Source organism: Dromiciops gliroides, chromosome 1, assembly GCF_019393635.1.
Source record: "Dromiciops gliroides isolate mDroGli1 chromosome 1, mDroGli1.pri, whole genome shotgun sequence".
Lineage (NCBI taxonomy): Eukaryota > Metazoa > Chordata > Mammalia > Microbiotheria > Microbiotheriidae > Dromiciops > Dromiciops gliroides.
Window position 1 is genome coordinate 333,739,406 of NC_057861.1, and position 18,064 is coordinate 333,757,469.

Genomic DNA, 18,064 nt, shown 5'->3' on the forward strand with positions numbered 1-18,064 from the left:
TGAAATTAAATGGAAAGTAAAGGAAACCACATAACTGAAAGTGCTATTTGAAGAGAGTTGAGAGTGATTTTTCTTCTCCACAAAGATTTATTAACTGGTTTGAGACTTGATAATTGATCATTAGAAAAGGAGCTGACAGGCCAAAAAACATGAAGTTGGCAGGGTTCATTCTGAACAAATTAAAGAAAACCACCAGGATTATTACCAAGGCTTCATTACAAAGGTACATGCAAATTATTTGGTAACACATGTTACAAGTGAAAAGAATACAAATTCTTTCTAGTTAAAACATGAAGCATTTTCTTCCTTTTATGAATGCACATAGGTGTCTCTAAAAAAAATTTAGTCCTGGTTAAGGACACATCTCCCTCTGAGGAGAAAAACAATCCACAAAAAACAAAGCTTTAGGAATTTCAATATCCATTTCATTCATTAAAAAAGAACCCACAGCAAAACAAAACACCCAACTTCAATAAGTGCTTGTTGATCAAAGAGAAACTGTTTCCACAGCTTCTGGAATGACCATTTATTCCCCTAAAGGCTATTGTATTAGTATTTTCATCCAAGACTGTGTACAGAGCCAAAAGGACAACCACTTAAATGTTCCATTTTTATCACCCTACAATCATATTTAACTGACATGACAGTTGCAGGACAGGCACACATCCTGAGGCTTCCTTTTGTTCTTCAGAAACAGATGTCCTTTATCAATTGGTCCTGTTCACTAGCCATTAATCACAGCGTGAAGATTTTCCATGGAGTAAACACAGATCATCATGAGTTACTGGCTAAATATATTAAATTTACTTTACCCTCTAGCCCACTCATAAAGTCTATATTGACTATTTCCCCTTCAGAATAATTCTCACCTCTAGGGACTGATTTAACTTATGAACAACTGTCTGGATATGTGACAATCATTAAAAAAAACCACACTCTACTCAAATATCTTGCTATCCAGAAGAGTGAATTTTTCATACATATTTCATAGAGGAGGTAATAATAATAAAATCTAATGTTTATGTAGCACATTAGGGTCCATAAAGTACTTAATATATATGGATTAAATGTATATGTATATAGGATTAAATGATATCATACATATTACATACATATATAATATACATATATAAAATATAATTCAATCCTTACAACAATCCTGTGAGGTACTATGGATATTCCCCATTTTATAGATGGGGAAAACTAAGGATAGGAAAGGTTATGTGACTTCTTAATATCACAGAGCTAGTAAGAGTCTGAAGTAGGATTTGAACCCATGTTTTCCTGATATAAAATTCAGCATCACCCTCATGATGTCATCAGTCCTCTTCAAGAATGAAGGATGAACAACAACCAAATTCAGCACTCTTATCTACTCTGTTACACTGCTATAAAAACTAAGCTAAAAGTCACCTTAAAAGAGGAGGACAGGGGCAGTTAGGTGGCGCAGTAGATAGAGCACTGGCCCTAGAGTCAGGAGTACCTGAGTTCAAATGCGGCCTCAGACACTTAACACTTACTAGCTGTGTGACCCAGGGCAAGTCACTTAACCCCAACTGCCTCACTAAAAACCAAAACAAACAAACAACCAAAACAACAACAACAACAACAAAAGAAGAAGGCAGAGATTTTAATCCTGAGCTCCCATGTATTTTAAGTTTAACATGATGAAAGAAAATCTTTATATACAGAACAGATGTTCTTGACTCCCAAACTTATCTCCCATGTCCTTGTCTCATCAATTCCTTTATCCCAGGCGACCTCTTAGGCTCCCTTGGATTGACAGCCTCAGCTTGTTGGGAGCTTCCTTTTCCCTCTCAGCAGGCAGAAACCCATAACACAGTCCCTACAAATCCTAGTCTTTTTATTCTCTTCCCATCTGTTCATATACTTCCATCGAATCATGGTGGCTTCTTATCCTCCTTGCACAATCCTATAAACCACCAGCCAAATATGTTATTGCTTTTCCCTCCAAAGGACATACATGGTCCTTTTCTTGTTATAATAAATGAGCCCATCTCTGTTCCCTAGAATATCGTTCTGACAGCACGGTCTCTATCACTAGGGATAACATACTGCAGTCTGTCCATCATGCATCTTTTTGTGACCTTTGGGTTAATTAAAATTTGAAAAATTTTTTCCTGAATTACTTTATGACTAGAAGCCATATAACAACTCCAGAAGTAGGTTGATGTTTAAGAGATGGGTTTTTGTGGCAGGGAGCAGTATGGGATTATTAAAAGCCTAATTTCCTAAATGAAATCCAGATTAATCCCTTCCTCTCACTCAAATCGATATCTAGCTCATTGTACAACTATACTGATTGTATCTGTTACTACCTAGTTATTTGTATGTTTCCTCCCTCATTAGAATTAGAATAAGACTTCCCAGAGGGCAAGACTTACCTTTTGCCTTTCTTTGTAGGCTTACCTCTTGCTGGAATTGTAGACAATAAATAAATGGGTGCTGATTAACTAATAACATTTACATTGTTTAATCCCAGGTAGCTAATCTCAAAAGGAGGAGAAAGAGAAAAATATCCCCGAAGATCTTCATGGTGTTCCCTTTTTGTTCTACTAGCTCCTGGATTTGGGGGGGTTAAGTGGATGGGAAATGGCTGTTCATTCTTCATTCTCAAAGAGAAACAATGATATCACCTTAATTTAGAAAGGTCAAGGTCATTTGTTGCATCCTTCACCACAGCCTGTCCTCAATTTTGTCATGCCACTGGACTTTGATAACTCTGGAGAGGAGAGTAAGTCTGACACCTCTGTGCTGCTCTGCCTCACTTAAATCTAATTCATTTGCAAGTCAAGACATCACCTGTGATGTCCTTGATCCTCTTAGATAAGAGGTAATCTCAGAGGGGAAAGGCACTAGTATGCCCAAAGCAAAATACAGGTAGAAAGAGAAAAAAGATGTAGGATAAGGAAAGAGGAATGAAGAGAATACTAGGTAGGAAAGTTGAAAGAAAGAATAAAACTGTAGAGGTCGCCAGCCATACTCTGGGCTACTCCCCCTTTTTACATTCATTTTCATATTCTTCATGTTATACTGGGATTCATCTCTAGTTCATGTACACGAGGCAAGCTATTTCTAATAAAATACATAAAAATTAGATGTCCCTCAAAGATTATTATGTTACATTATGTATTTATATGGCTTAACTGAAAGCAAATACAGTTGCCTTATTTAGGGGGCTGCCGAAAGAACCAATCGCAAAGTACTTGATTTGATCATCTCTTCATCAATCCAGTTTGGTTGCTAAATCAGCTAAAAGCCACTGGAGCATGGGCAGCCTTTAAACTTTAATCTAAAATTCTACAGAGGAGAATCCAGGATTGGTGTCAAAAAAAAGGCTGAGGTCATTCCCCAAGAAATGTCAGAAAAGAGGTCAGATAGATAAGGAGAAGCATAACCACCACTAAAAAGAGAAAGCTGCAGACAAAAGTCAGGGGAAATTCTGAAGTCATCAATGGAAAGGAAAAACTAAAGGAGAGCTGTCAAGTCTGGGTCAACAAATGATCCAATCTGCTACCCAGAAAAGCTAAGGGAGGGAAGAGCTGGGGTATGATCAGCCTACACTGGGAGCTGAGATTTTCAGGCTTAGAGGCTTCAAGTTTTATTAATGCCGTTATTTATGTCTGCCCATGGCTCATGGGGGATTGTGCACCTGTTCGACTCCAGGGCTGAATACATGGTCTGGTGATTTTCATTTCTTAGTGACTAAAGAGAACTGGTATTGTGGCCATCTAATCAATTGCAGTCATCTTAACAAATGGTCAAACCAGACCTACATGATGTAAGGATCAAGCACTAAAACTTTAGCTCTTGCTAAAACTTTACTTGTTGAACACTAGACAATTCAATAAGTAGGAGCAATATTTTTTCTGTGCTCAGATAAAACTGTCAAAGATGTTAGAAGACATTTGCAGATCTCTCCAGTAAAATCTCACATTTCACATTCTTTGACTTTTATAAGTGTTCAATGAGAAAGTTAATACATGTTAAATTATTATCAGTGACTTCCCACCCATCATCATGTTGTGATTATGGAGAAAAATTAAAATGTCTGTACCAGGAGAATCAATAATGGGGTTATGGTGGAGATCAGAGACTTTGTTAAAATGTTTGTCAGCTTCTGATAAAAGTCTAACACCCAATATTTATAAAGAAATGAGACAAATTTACAAAAGTAAGAGCTGTTATCCCATAGATATTTGGTCAAAGGGTATGAAAAGTCAGTTTTCAAAAGAGAAAATGCAACTATCAACAACCATAAGAAAAATGTTCAAAATCCCAATAATAGAAATACAAGTAAAAAGAACTCTGGGATTCCACATAACATTGATCAAATTAACCCAGGTAATACAACCTAACAAAATGCAATGGCAGTACAACTGTGATAAAAACTCCACTGCTAGTGGAGTTGCCGGTCCAGTCTTTTGGAAAGCAACAAAATTATATACTAAAGTTTTACAAATGTGAATCCTTTTGATTCACTGGACCCCTTACTGAGACTATACCTCAGGGAAGTTACTGACCAGAAAACAAACAAAACAAAAAAACCAAAAACCTCCAAACTTCTCTGCACAAATGTATTTCCAACATCAGTGTAATATATAAAGGCAAGAAATTATAAACAAACGAAATATCCAACAACTGAGTAATGACTGGGTAAATTACAGTAAATGAATGGCATGGAACGGAATAGTAATATATTATGTTGTTGCTGAGTTGCTTCAACTCTTCTTGACCCCATATGGGGTTTTCTTGGCAAAGATCCTGGAGTGATTTGTCATTTCCTTCTCCAGCTCATTTTACTGATGAAGAATTGAGGCTAGCAGAGTGAAGTGACTTGCCCAGGGTCGTACATCTAATAAGTGTCTGAGCTCAAACCTGAATGCACTATGGAGCCACCTAGGGGCCTTGTGTGTACCAGTTTCTGATTGTGACTTGGTTGAGAGCACTGAAAGCAAAATATTTAAGGACAATACATATTCTTAGCTCCTCGTGCATTATTTTTCCCTTCAAAGAAGATTTTGGATATGTGCTCAGGGATATGAACGGGGTGTAAAATTCCACTCAAAATTATCTGGGAGACAGTTTAAAAAAAAAACAAAACATATGTAGAAGCAGCTAAGGTAGCATTAATAGAACACTGAACTTGGAACAAAGAAGACCTGAGTTCAAATTTTACCTTATGCATACTTACTAGTTATGTGACTTCGGTTTAGTCACTTAACCTCCCCTGGTCTCAGTTTTCTCACTTAAAGAATGAGGATAATAGCTGCATTTATCTCAAAAGGTTGTCAGGAGGCTCAAATAAGTTAATGACTGAAGTGACACATAAAAGCTAATCATCACCATCATCATTAGCCTGGGAAAGTGTAAATTCAGCAAAATTCCAATGAGACCAGGGAAGCTAGGTGGCACAGTGGATAGAGCACCAGTCCTGGAGTCAGGAGGACCTGAGTTCAAATCCGGCCTCAGACACTTAACACTTACTGGCTGTGTGACCCTAGGCAAGTCACTTAATCCCAATTGTTTCACCAAAAAAAAAAAAAAACAATCCAATGAGACCATGGGCAGCAGGTAAGACAAGAGTGAAAAGCTCACACCTTTTCCTTTTAAAGTTGTTCTTGAAGCCATGATATTTGGAAGGTAATGGGGTTGGTTCCCAATTCTGTGATAGACACATACACCTCAAAACAAGGCAGAATTCCAACTGTTGTGTCATTGGGCAGGATCTCTTTAGAGGCTTGTGTGTAGCAGTCACCTTAGGTCTTACTTAGAACAGAAAATGACCAGGCAGCATGAGCGCTAGAACTGGAACATGCATTGGTTCCACATGATAATAGTTAACCATACATCTGGATTAGTTCAAAGTGAAAGTATTCCTTGTTGTCCTATCACACTAGTTTGAACAATGGAATAGTTTCCTTTCCTGACAAAAATGGACCTCCAACAATGCCTTCCAAAAGGGCAGGGCCAGCAACCAGATCACCCCCGGGCCTTTCCTGATCCATGTGAATCTCAGATCCATGAAAGCAGATGAAGCCCCACCTGCATGGACATTCCCTTAAAACTCATCCTCTCCCAGGAAGACATCATAACAGGAAAAAGGGATGGGACTCTAACCAGACACCCTTCGACTTTTTTGTTGTTGTTGTTGTTGTTGTTGTTGTTTTTGAGAGGCAATTAGGGGTTAAGTGACTTGCCCAGGGTCACACAGCCAGTAAGTGTTAAGTGTCTGAGGCTGGCTTTGAACTCAGGTACTCCTGAATCCAGGGCCTATGCTTTATCCACTGCACCACCTAGCTGCCCCTACACCCTTCGACTCTGCAACTGAGGCACAGCATTTCAAGGCCTTTCAGGGCTGGTGGCTTTACCATGTTTAAGACTAAAAACTATCTCTGTCATCTAGGGTAGAACCACAGTGTAAGGAAAACAAAGTACAGGCCAGGAATGAAAGCAGGTAGATGAGCAGGTGGACATGCTCCTGGCATAGGCCTTGTGTGGCCGTGGATAGAGCAGTGGGCCTGGAGTCCAAAGGACCTGAGTTCTGATATGGCCTCCAACCCTTACTCACTGTGTGACCTTTTTTTGAGTCACTTAGCCTTTGTTTCAGATTCCCCACCTCCCAGGATTGTGAGAACCTAATGAGATAATGATAATTGCAGTGTCTACCACATAGCGGGTATATATAGGTGCTATATAAATATGGGTGCTATACAAATAGTAACTATTATGATTATTACTGCATAAGGTTAAATTGGAAAGCTTGAGCATATACTCTGGAGCTGCTCGTGTTACTGGGCCAGGGTGTCACGTTTTACAGTCTAGAAGTTGAATGGAGGCTACACTGCTCCAGGGCTTCCACCTTGACTGTTGCAGAGGCCAGTATTTGAGAAGACACAGCCTGGAGGTTCTCAAACAGGCTCTGCCTGCAGCAGCGATCGCAGAAGCTGTGTGGGTGAGCAGTAACACAGCCGCAGTTCAAAGTGTGATTTCTGGGCTCTCATATTTCCCTGGGTATCTTCCAGAAGGCCTGAGGTTCTTAACCTGGAGTCTACAAACTCCAAAAAGGAAGAGAGATTTTAGGGTGTCTGTGAATTTGGATAGGAAAAACATATATACCTTTATTTTCTGAAATTCAGCTTTTTCTTCAATTATGATTTAAAAAAAACAATCCACTATTCTGAGTTTATGAGTTTCATCAGACTGACAAAGTCTATAGCACAAGAGGGAACAGCTAGGTGGTGCAGTGGATAGAGCATCAGACCCGGAGTCAGAAGAACCTGAGTTCAAATCGGGCCTCAGATACTAGATGCTTACTAACTGTGTGACCCTGGGCAAGCCATTTAACCGCGCCAAAAAAAAAAAAAAAAAGGATAAGAAGCTTGACACTAGGCAGTGGAATCTGGCTACATACTGGGCTACCAGGAGGTCTTCCCTGGCAAAGACCCTTCGGGATGTAAGCAGCAGTGTGCACTTGCTCACCCTTTCCAAACAGCCACATAAAAGACCTGCTGATTGACTCTATTTCTTCATTTTTGAGATGATGCAGTTGGATTAAAGGTACTTTTAGTTCTTGTTCGCTGACCCCTGATAGACTTGAAAACCCAAGACAGGGTTGTTTGTCCTCTAAGCAACTGAGGAGCCCAGGTCAAGCTGATCCCAGAAAAAACATTCAGCATGAAACTTTGCTTTCAATGGGCTCTGCAGGTGATTTTGTTACAGGAGATAGCACAGGTTGGCATGTTATTCAGGCTATTACTACATTTTAGCAGTGGGGGTGGGCAGCTAGGTGGCACAGTGCATAGAGTGCTGGGACTAGTGTCAGGAAGACTCATCTTCCTGAGTTCAAATCTAGCCTCAGACACTTAACTAGCTGTGTGACTCTGGTTTAGTCACTTAACCCTGTTGGCCTCAGTTTCTTCATTTGTAAAAGGAATTGGAGAAGGAAATGGAAAACCACTCCAAGAAAACCCCAAATGGGGACATGAAGAGTTGGACATGACTGAAAAATGACTGAACAACAGCAGTGGAGTTGCCAAGGTGGAAGGCCTCAATACTGGAGACAAGCTGGCTAGGGACAGATTCCCAAACTACAAGGCTTGAACCTCTGCCTATAATAATGATGATCATCTTGAAAAACTTGATGGTAAATCCAGAATTAGAAGGGACCTAATTTTCCAATCCTTCATCTTTTTTTTTTTTTTTTTTTTTTTTTTTTTTTAGTGAGGCAACTGGGGTTAACTGACTTGCCTAGGATCACATAGCTGGTAAGTGTTAAGTGTCTGAGGCTGGATTTGAACTCAGGTACTCCTGACTCCAGGGCCGGTGCTCTATCCACTGTGCCACCTAGTTGCCCCCAAAGTTTTCTTGTTTGTTTGTTTTGTTTTGTTTTGCTTTGGTGAGGCAATTGGGGTTAAGTGACTTGCCCAGGGTCACACAGCTAGTAAGTGTCAAGTGTCTGAGGTTGGATTTGAACTCAAGTCCTCCTGAATCCAGGGCCAGTGCTTTATCCACTGTGCCACCTAGCTGCTCCCTACCAATCCTTCATCTTAAAAAATGAGTGAACTGAGGTCCAGGAAGGGTAAGGAGTTCGCCTAATGACAAATGCCATAGGTAGCATTTGGACTAAGGACCTCTGACTTCAGAGCTGGTGCTCTGGCCCTCATACCATACTGCCTCCCTAATGGTGAGAATGATCATAGCATATAATCAGACCCTTCATTGGCAGCAGACAGAAGGGACAAAAATCAAGAGAGACATTACTGGCCAATGACCCGATTGTGGGCATTAATAATAGTCACTGGGCATTCGGATGCCAGAGAAGTTAAAGAAGGCAGGCAGGCAGGATCTGGTAACACAAAAATTCATAGACAGAGCAAGAGGACATTTCATGGTCTGAGCAGATTATCAGAGGTCCAGATAAGGCACAAGGCATTATGAGAGGCTTATAAAGTACTGGAATAAAAACTAGGTGGAAAAGACATAAAGGTTTCTGCATTTGTAGATACAATGGCTCAGAATCACCTATAGATCCATTTGTCAGAGGAAAATTTTACATTATTATTTTATCTGGGGCCATCCTGATCTGGGCATTCCTCTTGCTCGAAACCAAAAAATTCCATCCCAGGTATCCACCAAGGGTAATGGATTGAGAGCTAAAAAGAAAATTTAACCCAATTCCTTCATCTTATAAATGAGAAAATCTAGGCTACAAGGAGGCCTTTTTATTTGGATATTTGAGGATGGTGGTCAAAGGTTAACATCAAAGCATCATGTTAGGAATCCAGGAAGACAGACTGAGAATTCAATGAGGAGACAAGAGGGACTTGGGACCCATCTAATAGTTTCTTCTGTACTATGTGTTAAGGTATAACCCACAACCATGTTGTGGGCAATTTTGAACCTACAGTTGAGAGCAGGTAAATGAATAAATAAATCTGGCTGGAAATAAGGAATAAAGGAGTAACAGGTAGGGAAGGGAAAAGAACAATTCTTAAGTGGAAAAAAAAGCTTTCATTATAAAATTAACATAAGTATTTTACAAATATAAAATAATTGATCGCACAGATTGTAACTATCATGACAGTTTCCTTGTGCAGTTCTGTTGGGTTTCAGCTCCGTGGAACATGATGCCCCTATGCCTGATTATGCCCGGGTGTTCTATGTTATCTTCCCCCATTAGATTGTAGCTCCCTGAGGGCAGGGACTATCTTTCTTTTTCTTATTTATATCCCCAGAACTTAGCACTGTGCCTGGCACATAGTAGGTGTTTAATGAGTTGAACTGAATTGAGTATTTTGGAAAAATAAGATAATGGGTAATATTTTAAATAAATGTATATGTAGCAGGAAAAAAAAACAGAAAGGAAGAAAAAGGAAGAATGACACCCACCTATTAGAAGAAAAAGACCGGAAACTGTAGGGATCAGAATCAGAATCAGGGTACTTGTTCAAATGTACAGGGTCTGATGCACTGTTGAAGGAAGGAAAATGTATATGTTATGTAAAGTATGTCATTCAAAAAGGGGAATACATTCTTTCTGTTCCATGTACCCTAAAAGTGAGTATAAAATGTGTGACTATGTCAGAATATCCTTTTATAATCTATTTTTTTGTCAGCAGTGCTTTTAACTGGAGTATTAACAAAAAGACTATATCAAAGTGAATACTACTTACCCAGCCTTTCTGTAAAGTATACTTCCTTCAGACTCTCTACTGAATCTTAAAGTAAGACTCTTCTGTGTAGCTTAAATAATTCATGACAAGCTTAACCAGGCTGAATGTAAAGACATTCTTAATAGTAGTGGTTATTGATAACTGATCTAATGAAAATAACTGCAAACACTGCAGAAGTAAAAAAAAAAAAGGCAACTACTAAGAATATGCACATGTTCCCCAGGTGAGTCCTAAATAATGCTTGTGCCGGGAGCACATGTGAAAAATCTACCTGTTTTCTTTCTGGCCTTCTCTTTCCTTTTCTTTTGCAGTTAAAGGAGAATCCTCAAAATCATAAGAGAAAAGGTGAAAAGGAGTATGTGGCACATAAGGCAACTTTTCTACCACTGGAGATGCCTTTTGATTGGTGGATGCTGATGGGGAAGCAGTAAAAGCAGATGCAGATGAAGATGGGGAACGAGAAGCATGATGGGGGGATGATCCAGGAGATGAAGCAGGCACAAATGATGAGTTGCAAGATGGGCTCTTTGATTTAGCACTTGGAGGAGTCCACTTTTCTTGAATCATTGCACTTGGGGCAGTTGAAATTTCAGAACCCTCTGAAACGTTATCATTTGCAACTTGATTTAACTCTGGAGGAGAGTTGACTTCACTGTAAGAAAGAATTGTAGTTGAGAGGAAAGAAAAGGTGTAAGGAAACAAGGTTTGAGAAAGGAAAGGGGAAAAAGGAAAGTGAAAGCAATCTTTAAAGTTAATACCACTCGAGTCCAGTTCTGTCCATTTACTGGTGGCAGAACTATACATGCCCTAAAGAATTTGACTACACAAGTCTAAAAGCAATGAGGTCCCTAAGTCACTGGGTTGTCTCTTTGGGGGCCAGGGGAGGATATCACTAAGCAGGCCCAGTTTAATGAGTACTGGGGGCAGGTGGCTACCTATATGGTGTGATTTAAGGGTCATCTAGAAGGCTTCCAGCCTCCCAAATCCCCTTCTACCTTGTGTCCCAAATGTCTTTCAAATTACATAATTAGCGCTTCATTTCTTGTCTTAAGTCAAACAGAATTTATTCCTTATTTAAAGGAAATAAAGCAAGGAGAGGGAAGATACCAAGTCTTTTAAGTGACATATATGCAACATTTTATTAAATCATTTTCTGAAAGGAGATTCTGAGGAGAAAAGTGAGGAGGGGAGGAGAACAAATGAAGAAAGGTAGTTGTGACATCAAGCTGGAAAAATGGTACACAAGGCACAATTTTGGGGGACACTGAAGACTAGTTTTCCCAACTTTATAACCTTGCCTGCTGCTAATCCTATCCATGGAGCCCAAGTTAATCAGACTAACCAACTCTTTTAGGCCGGCCCAGTTCTGACACATTTGTATGATCATGGCATTAGAACAAATGCTTCATCTGAAAGCATCCCATATGTACAATGGGATATGTTCCTTCTACTTGTTTCTCAGAAAATCAAGGCTTTGAATCATTTTAAGCAAGCTGCTGGATTTATCGGTATAATTAGGCAGACTAATTAGCTAACATGTCCTTTGGTTTTTATTCTTCATAGGTTGTATTTCAGAATTCAAAGGCTATTGGAGTTACAGATTTAGAGTTGGAAGTCCTTAGAGATCATCTAATCTAATCCTTTCATTTTAAAGATTGTTTTGGTTGTTCTTTGTTCTTCCTTCTCGAAGAGGACCATGACAGATGTCATGACTTGGAATGAATTGGATTTAAGTGAAGGAAGGCTGTTCAAAGTGACCAGCCTCACTCTCTCCTCCAGAGCCATTTGGGTCCAGTGGCAAGATATATATCATGACAACTGGAGATGTCCCTAGCTGTTTGAGGCAATTGGGTTAAGTGACTTACCCAGGGTCACACAGCTAGTAAGTGTTTGAGGCTAGATTTGAACTTAGAAAGATGAATCCTCCTCACTGTAGGCCAGTGCTCTATCTATCCACTGTGCCAACTATCTGCTCCTCATTTTAAAGATGAGGAAAGGGAAGTTTAGGAGGGCTAAACAACCTGCTGAACAGGTAGTAGGTGGCAAAATTAGGATTCAAACCCAGGCCTTCCGACCTCAAATATAGAACTCTCTCTACCACATCACATTATTTGTATTTTTTGAACCAATTATTCTTTAGACACTTATCAGGTTTTGAGTTTTTAATTGTATAGTCTTTTTTGGAAAGAGGCCAATTAAAGAAAATGTCTTACCCTCAAACTTACTAAAATACAGACAAGTTTTGGTCAGGGGATATTATCATCCCCATCTGTCTGAATATAAATGCTGAGTAAAAGGACTGTCAAGGACCATCCAAGGCAAGAAAAATGCTTTAATTTTCCCCAAGAGCTTCTTGTTTTTTTTTTTTTGTTTGTTTGTTTTTTTGTTTTTTTGCAGGGCAATGAGGGTTAAGTGACTTGCCCAAGGTCACACAGCTAGTAAGTGTCAAGTGTCTGAGGCTGGATTTGAACTCAGGTACTCCTGAATCCAGGGCCAGTGCTTTACCACTGCGCTATCTAGCTGCCCCTCCCCAAGAGCTTCTTAAGCATTTACTTCATAAGAATAGGAAATAAAGAGGAACCTTTGTGGCCTTATCTGTCTGTAATATGTATGAGTTTTAGGATGTGTAATCCAGTGGCTACGTAGCTGCCTGGGTATGAGAGTGGGTGTGTATAAATTTATTTATATGTGGTGTGGATATATGTGATTCCTTTGCCCCTGATTCTCAAATTTCAATAAGAGGGACACATGAACTTCCTTACTCTTGTCTACCAGACTTCCCTTCAGTTGTCTAGCACTGTTCCCATAGAAGATGAATAGGCCTATAGAGTTTGTTCTTCTCCTGGACATATCCCTTTAGGGGCTGGGTAATTCTATTTCACCTCCAGCTGAGGACATATACCTTCTTCTTCAGAGTGCATCATGTAGTGGACAGAGAGTCAGACATGAAACCAGGAAAACCTGCATTCACGTCTTGCCTCTGACACACTGGTTATGTGACACTGGACAAGGCATTGAACTTATGCATGTCCCAGGTAATTCTCTAAGACTAAGTAGTAGAGAAAGTGCTTACCTGCATTAATAGAAGTTGTTCCCTATACCAATGAAATCATAGGTCCAGCCCCATTTGTACTCTATACCTCTCTTACCACTAGTCTTGTCTTTATCCCAGGAATCTGGAGGGGATCAGTAGGAATTAGTCTATTGGATCAAAAATGTTTCAAGACCTCCTGAGAAAAAGCCACATGTTAATGTTTAGAAAATAGACTTCCTTATACAAAAAAACTCTCCCAGATCCAATCTCTCTTTTTCTCCTACCACAAGCCACTGTCCCATCTTTCTCCTTTCTCACACTGCTAAACCACTTCTAGAAAGAGTCACCTTACTGGCTTGCTGGCTGACTCAACTCCCTGACCACCCCCCTCACAATGTAGCCAGCTTTCATCTACAGTACTCTGCTGAATCCATTTTCTCAAAAGGTGCTTCCCAACCACCCAAATGAAAGTCATCCTTCATCTTTCTGTAGCATTTTGACATTACTGACTATTCCTTTCTTCCTAACACTTCCTCCTCCTGCCTTCTGGGGCAGTGCACTGTCTTTTGTCCTTGTTCTTTCCCCCTCTATGATGACTCTTTCTCTATATTTTTCTCCTCCTCTTGCTGGGAATTCCTGTGACTCTGCCTTTATTTCTCTTCTCTGTGTGTATTCTCTGTCTCTCTCACTCAAAATATGGAATATTTCACAAATTTCTGTGTCTCTTCACAGAGGCTTTGCTAATCTTCTCTTTAATATTCTAGTATATCTATATATGTATGTATATAGTATATATATATATAGTATACTTGTTTATGTAGATATATGTTATAGTGGATGAGACTGCTAGAGGCGCTCACTTCCACAGTACATACATACATGCATGCATGCTTATACATACATACACACACAAACTGTGGAAGTAAGAGCCTCTAGCAATCTCATACACAATATAATTGCCAACTTGAAAAAACTGAATTAGCTAAGTTAACTAAAGATACATAGATATGTTTATAACAAGTATTGATGTAATATATAATATATATATATATAGATATATAGTTTTGTGTGCATATAAGTATATGGTACCGTTAACAAGTTATACATATAAAATGTGCATATATACATATAAATATAATTCCATAAATTATATGTCCCCAAAATATAAAGGGAACAAATACAAATCTATGCAAAGTAATAGTTAAATGTAAGGTAATTTGGGAGGGAGTGCACTAGTAGTTCAGAGGAACACAATAGGCTTTATGCAAAAAATTACACTTGAACTGCATCCTGAAGGAAGAAAGGACTCTATGGGGCATAGGTAAGGAGAGAGGGCATATTTACTTCTGGATTTCCCCCACTACCCACTAGCCGAATGTCTCTACTATGTATAGATGCTTGATTAGTGTTTGTTGAAGTGAATTAAAAAAAATAAAATATGTGAATAATTACAGCCGTTTTATAACAAAAATATCCAATCATTTCTGCAAACTAAGGCTGCATGGAAAACTAGCTAAAACACGATACAACCAAAAAAAGTATTTTCTTTAGAATCCGCAGACTTGGGTTCAAATCCCACCTCTTTTGTTTACTACCCATGTGACCTTAGGCAAGTCACCTAACTTCTTGGGCCTCAGCTTCCTCATTTGTACAATGAGGGTGTTGAACTAGATAGCTTCCGAGATTCCTTTCAGATCTTGTCACTTAATAAATGAAATACAGGCCACCTTACTTAAAAGGCAGCCAATGGTAAATTAGTAAAGTGAATTAGTATTGAAACTTTTAGATTTGAGTCCAATTAGGAAGTGCACACAACCATGGTACCTGTCTTTAACCTGACAGGAGGCATCTTCCTCTCTCTCATCCTCTGAATTGGGTTCTGTGATTGGTTGTTCTTCTTCTTCTTCTTCAAATTCCTCCTCCGCCTCCTCTCTGATATAAAGCCAAGAGAAGAGACATGCATATAGAAAGAGACAAGTTGGAAGAAAGATGAGTTACACAGATAAATGGCACAGACAATTAAGAAAGGGAAGGAAAAAAAAGATGGAATTGATGAAGACAACACATGTGGCTGGCAGAGAAGGTGAAACCCCTGCTAAGAAATCTTAAATCATAGGAGGCAGAGAGACACAGAGGATTTGAAGTTAAAGGACCTGGGCTGAATTTCTGGACATTCACTTTTTTTATTTTGGTGAGGCAACTGGGGTTAAGTCACACAGCTAGTAAGTATCAAGTGTCTGAGGCCAGATTTGAACTCAGGTCCTCCTGACTCCAGGGCTGGTGACCTATCCACTGTGCCACCTAGCTGCCCCTAACATTCACTTATTATCTGTGTGCCTTTGGGCAAATTATTTAACCCCATTGGGCCTCACTTTCCTTATATGTAAAACAAAAGGCTGGATTAAGTGACCACTAGGCTTTCCTCTGGCTCTAAGTCTATGATACTGTGATAGGGGTTGGCAGCCTCCTCCCATGTGCCAGATAGAAAGTGGACAGATTTTCTCTGGTAAGTGTTCTGGATGCTAACATAAAAGCCTTCCGAGATTAAAGAGAGCTGCTGCTGGCAACAAGAGTGAAGCAGTCAATTACTGTAACTATTCTGTGACTATTGTATTAGGGTCTAGGAGTCAGGGGTCTTGTCCTGACTTTGCCACTAAGTACCCGTGTGACCTTAGGACTTAGGTGGAGCACTTCAGCTGTCTGGGCCTGCCTTTCTTTCCCTGTAACAAAAGGGGGCTGAATGAGATGGGCCTCCAAGACCTCTTCCAGTTCTAGAATTACTAGGATTCCTGCCCTATACTTGACAGCAGTTCTGGGCTTGATTTAAAATTAGAATTTTATTTCCTAAGTTTACTAAAACAAAGGACTCTATCTATGTATAAATTTAAGGGTTGAGAAATAGTTCCACAGCTCTGACCTTACCCTTCATTCCTAAAGACCATTATTTTCCCCCAAATCATCATCCCATTGTTTGGCTCTTCTCAACTATCCTCCTAATTATCTGTGAACCCGTAAAATATGATGTTCCTTTGATTTCCTGATCCAATGGATATACTTCAAGAAGATAGTGAATCCTGACAGTTGTGAGAATTGGTTTGGCACCCCCTACTGGAGAGATAATGTAGGAAAGCTCCTCCATGAGGAGAAAGCATGTGATTTAAAGACCATGTGACTTTAGCATCCAGAAGTCACATCTATAGAATGACCTGTGGGATTTGTCAATCAGAGCTACCAGCCAATTAGCTTGGAGCTGTGTATGTGGACGACCCTGTTTCCTGTTGGGAGAGGTTTCTGGGAGGAGGAAGGAGCAAGTGAGCTCTCTTTCGCCCTGGACCTCGGTTTGAGTGGAGCTGAGATGCTGGCTCCCTGAGATAGATAGATGAAGGAATCTTGGCCTCTTTCTCTCTCCTCACCATATTCTTATGCTCCTTAATAAATACTTAAAAGTCTAAACTCTTTCTAAAACTTATAATTTATGGCGACCACTCATTAGATTTTTAGACAGTCTAGCTAGAATTTTAGCCCTGTATAAATAGTAACCGTACACATTTTTCAGGTAGTCTAGTCAAGCACATACTTTTAATGGGTAATTTTCTTTTGTTCACATGTTACTGAAATGACTTTATCCATGTTGCCATAAGGTTATTAATGAACACTCTCCCCTCTTTCTTTCTTTCCTTTCTCTTTCTTTTTTTGTAGGGCAATTAGGGTTAAGTGACTTGCCCAGGGTCACATAGCTAGTAAGTGTCAAGTGTCTGAGGCTGGCTTTGAACTCAGGTCCTCCTGAATCCAGGGCTGGTCCTTTATCCATTGTGCCACCTAGCTGCCTCTGACTCTCCCCATTTTCAAAGGTACAAAAGGACTGCCTTAAAATAACTGGAATCTTACAGAATTTGTATAAGGAACACAGTCTTTGAGCCAGAAGAGTCCTTAGAAATAATTTAATCCAATCTCCTCTATTATACAGATGAGGAATTTGAGGCCCTGGAGGCATGAATCAATCAACAGATCAGTCAATAAGAATTTGTGAAGCACCTGGCATATTCTAAGCATTGAGCTAGGCATGAATCCAAAGACAAAAGGGTAACAGTCCCTGCCTTCAAGGAGCTTACAATCTAGTGTAGGGAGACAACACACACACACACACACACACACAGAGGTATATACAAAATAGAATCTCGCCCCACCATAAAATACCAGATAACTTGGGAGCACATTAGCTACTAATGGTATCAGGAAAGACTTCATGTAGAAGTTTTTGAATTGAGGCTTTAAAGGAGATAGAAAATCTAAGAGACAGAGGCAAGAAGGGAGAACATTCTAGGCATAGGCTGGACTGAAAGAATGGGATCATCCTATCTTGAAGGGCTTTTCATGCCCTAAGGAAGCTCTTATAATTTATTCTAGAGACAACAGGGAATCCTTGGAGTATGTTGAATAGAAGAATGGTCTGGTAAGACATGCACTTTAGGAAAGTCATTTTGGTAGCTATGGGGAGGATAGATTGGAGTGGAGTGAGACCTGAGGCAGAGATAACTAGAGGAGGCTTTGCAAAAGTCCAGGTGAGAGGTGATAGACCTGAATTACTATAGTAGCCACATGAGTAGATAACAGGGTATGAATGTGAGAGATGATGTGATGGGGAAAAAGGCAATATCTGGTAAGAGATTGAATATGTTGGGTGAGTTTGAGTGAGGAGTCAATGATCACAACAAGGTCACAGACTTGAGTGACTGAGACAATGGGGATGCCCTCAAGAAAGGCAGGTTTAGGGGGCAGCTAGGTGGCACAATGGATAAAGCATTGGGCCTGGATTCAGGAGGACCCGAGTTCA

General features: G+C 39.8%; 1 protein-coding gene and 1 non-coding gene across 6 annotated transcripts in view; both read right to left on the reverse strand.

Annotated features, from left to right (window-relative positions):
- The window catches only part of FHOD3 (formin homology 2 domain containing 3), a 712,282-nt gene that overhangs the window by 140,407 nt on the left and 553,811 nt on the right, over positions 1-18,064 (reverse strand). For 3 of the 5 annotated variants that reach the window (XM_043977896.1, XM_043977898.1, XM_043977897.1), the window contains exons 11-13: positions 15,055-15,162; positions 10,468-10,848; positions 9,913-9,993 (exon numbers count right to left, since the gene is read on the reverse strand). In XM_043977896.1, coding sequence (XP_043833831.1) covers positions 9,913-9,993; positions 10,468-10,848; positions 15,055-15,162 — 570 coding nt within the window. The remainder of the gene's footprint in view (positions 1-9,912; positions 9,994-10,467; positions 10,849-15,054; positions 15,163-18,064) is intronic. The other 2 variants (XM_043977899.1, XM_043977900.1) reach the window with 2 other exon arrangements.
- Positions 13,921-14,024, reverse strand: LOC122737751. The gene has a single exon (XR_006354530.1). It is a non-coding gene; the product is annotated as a U6 spliceosomal RNA (small nuclear RNA).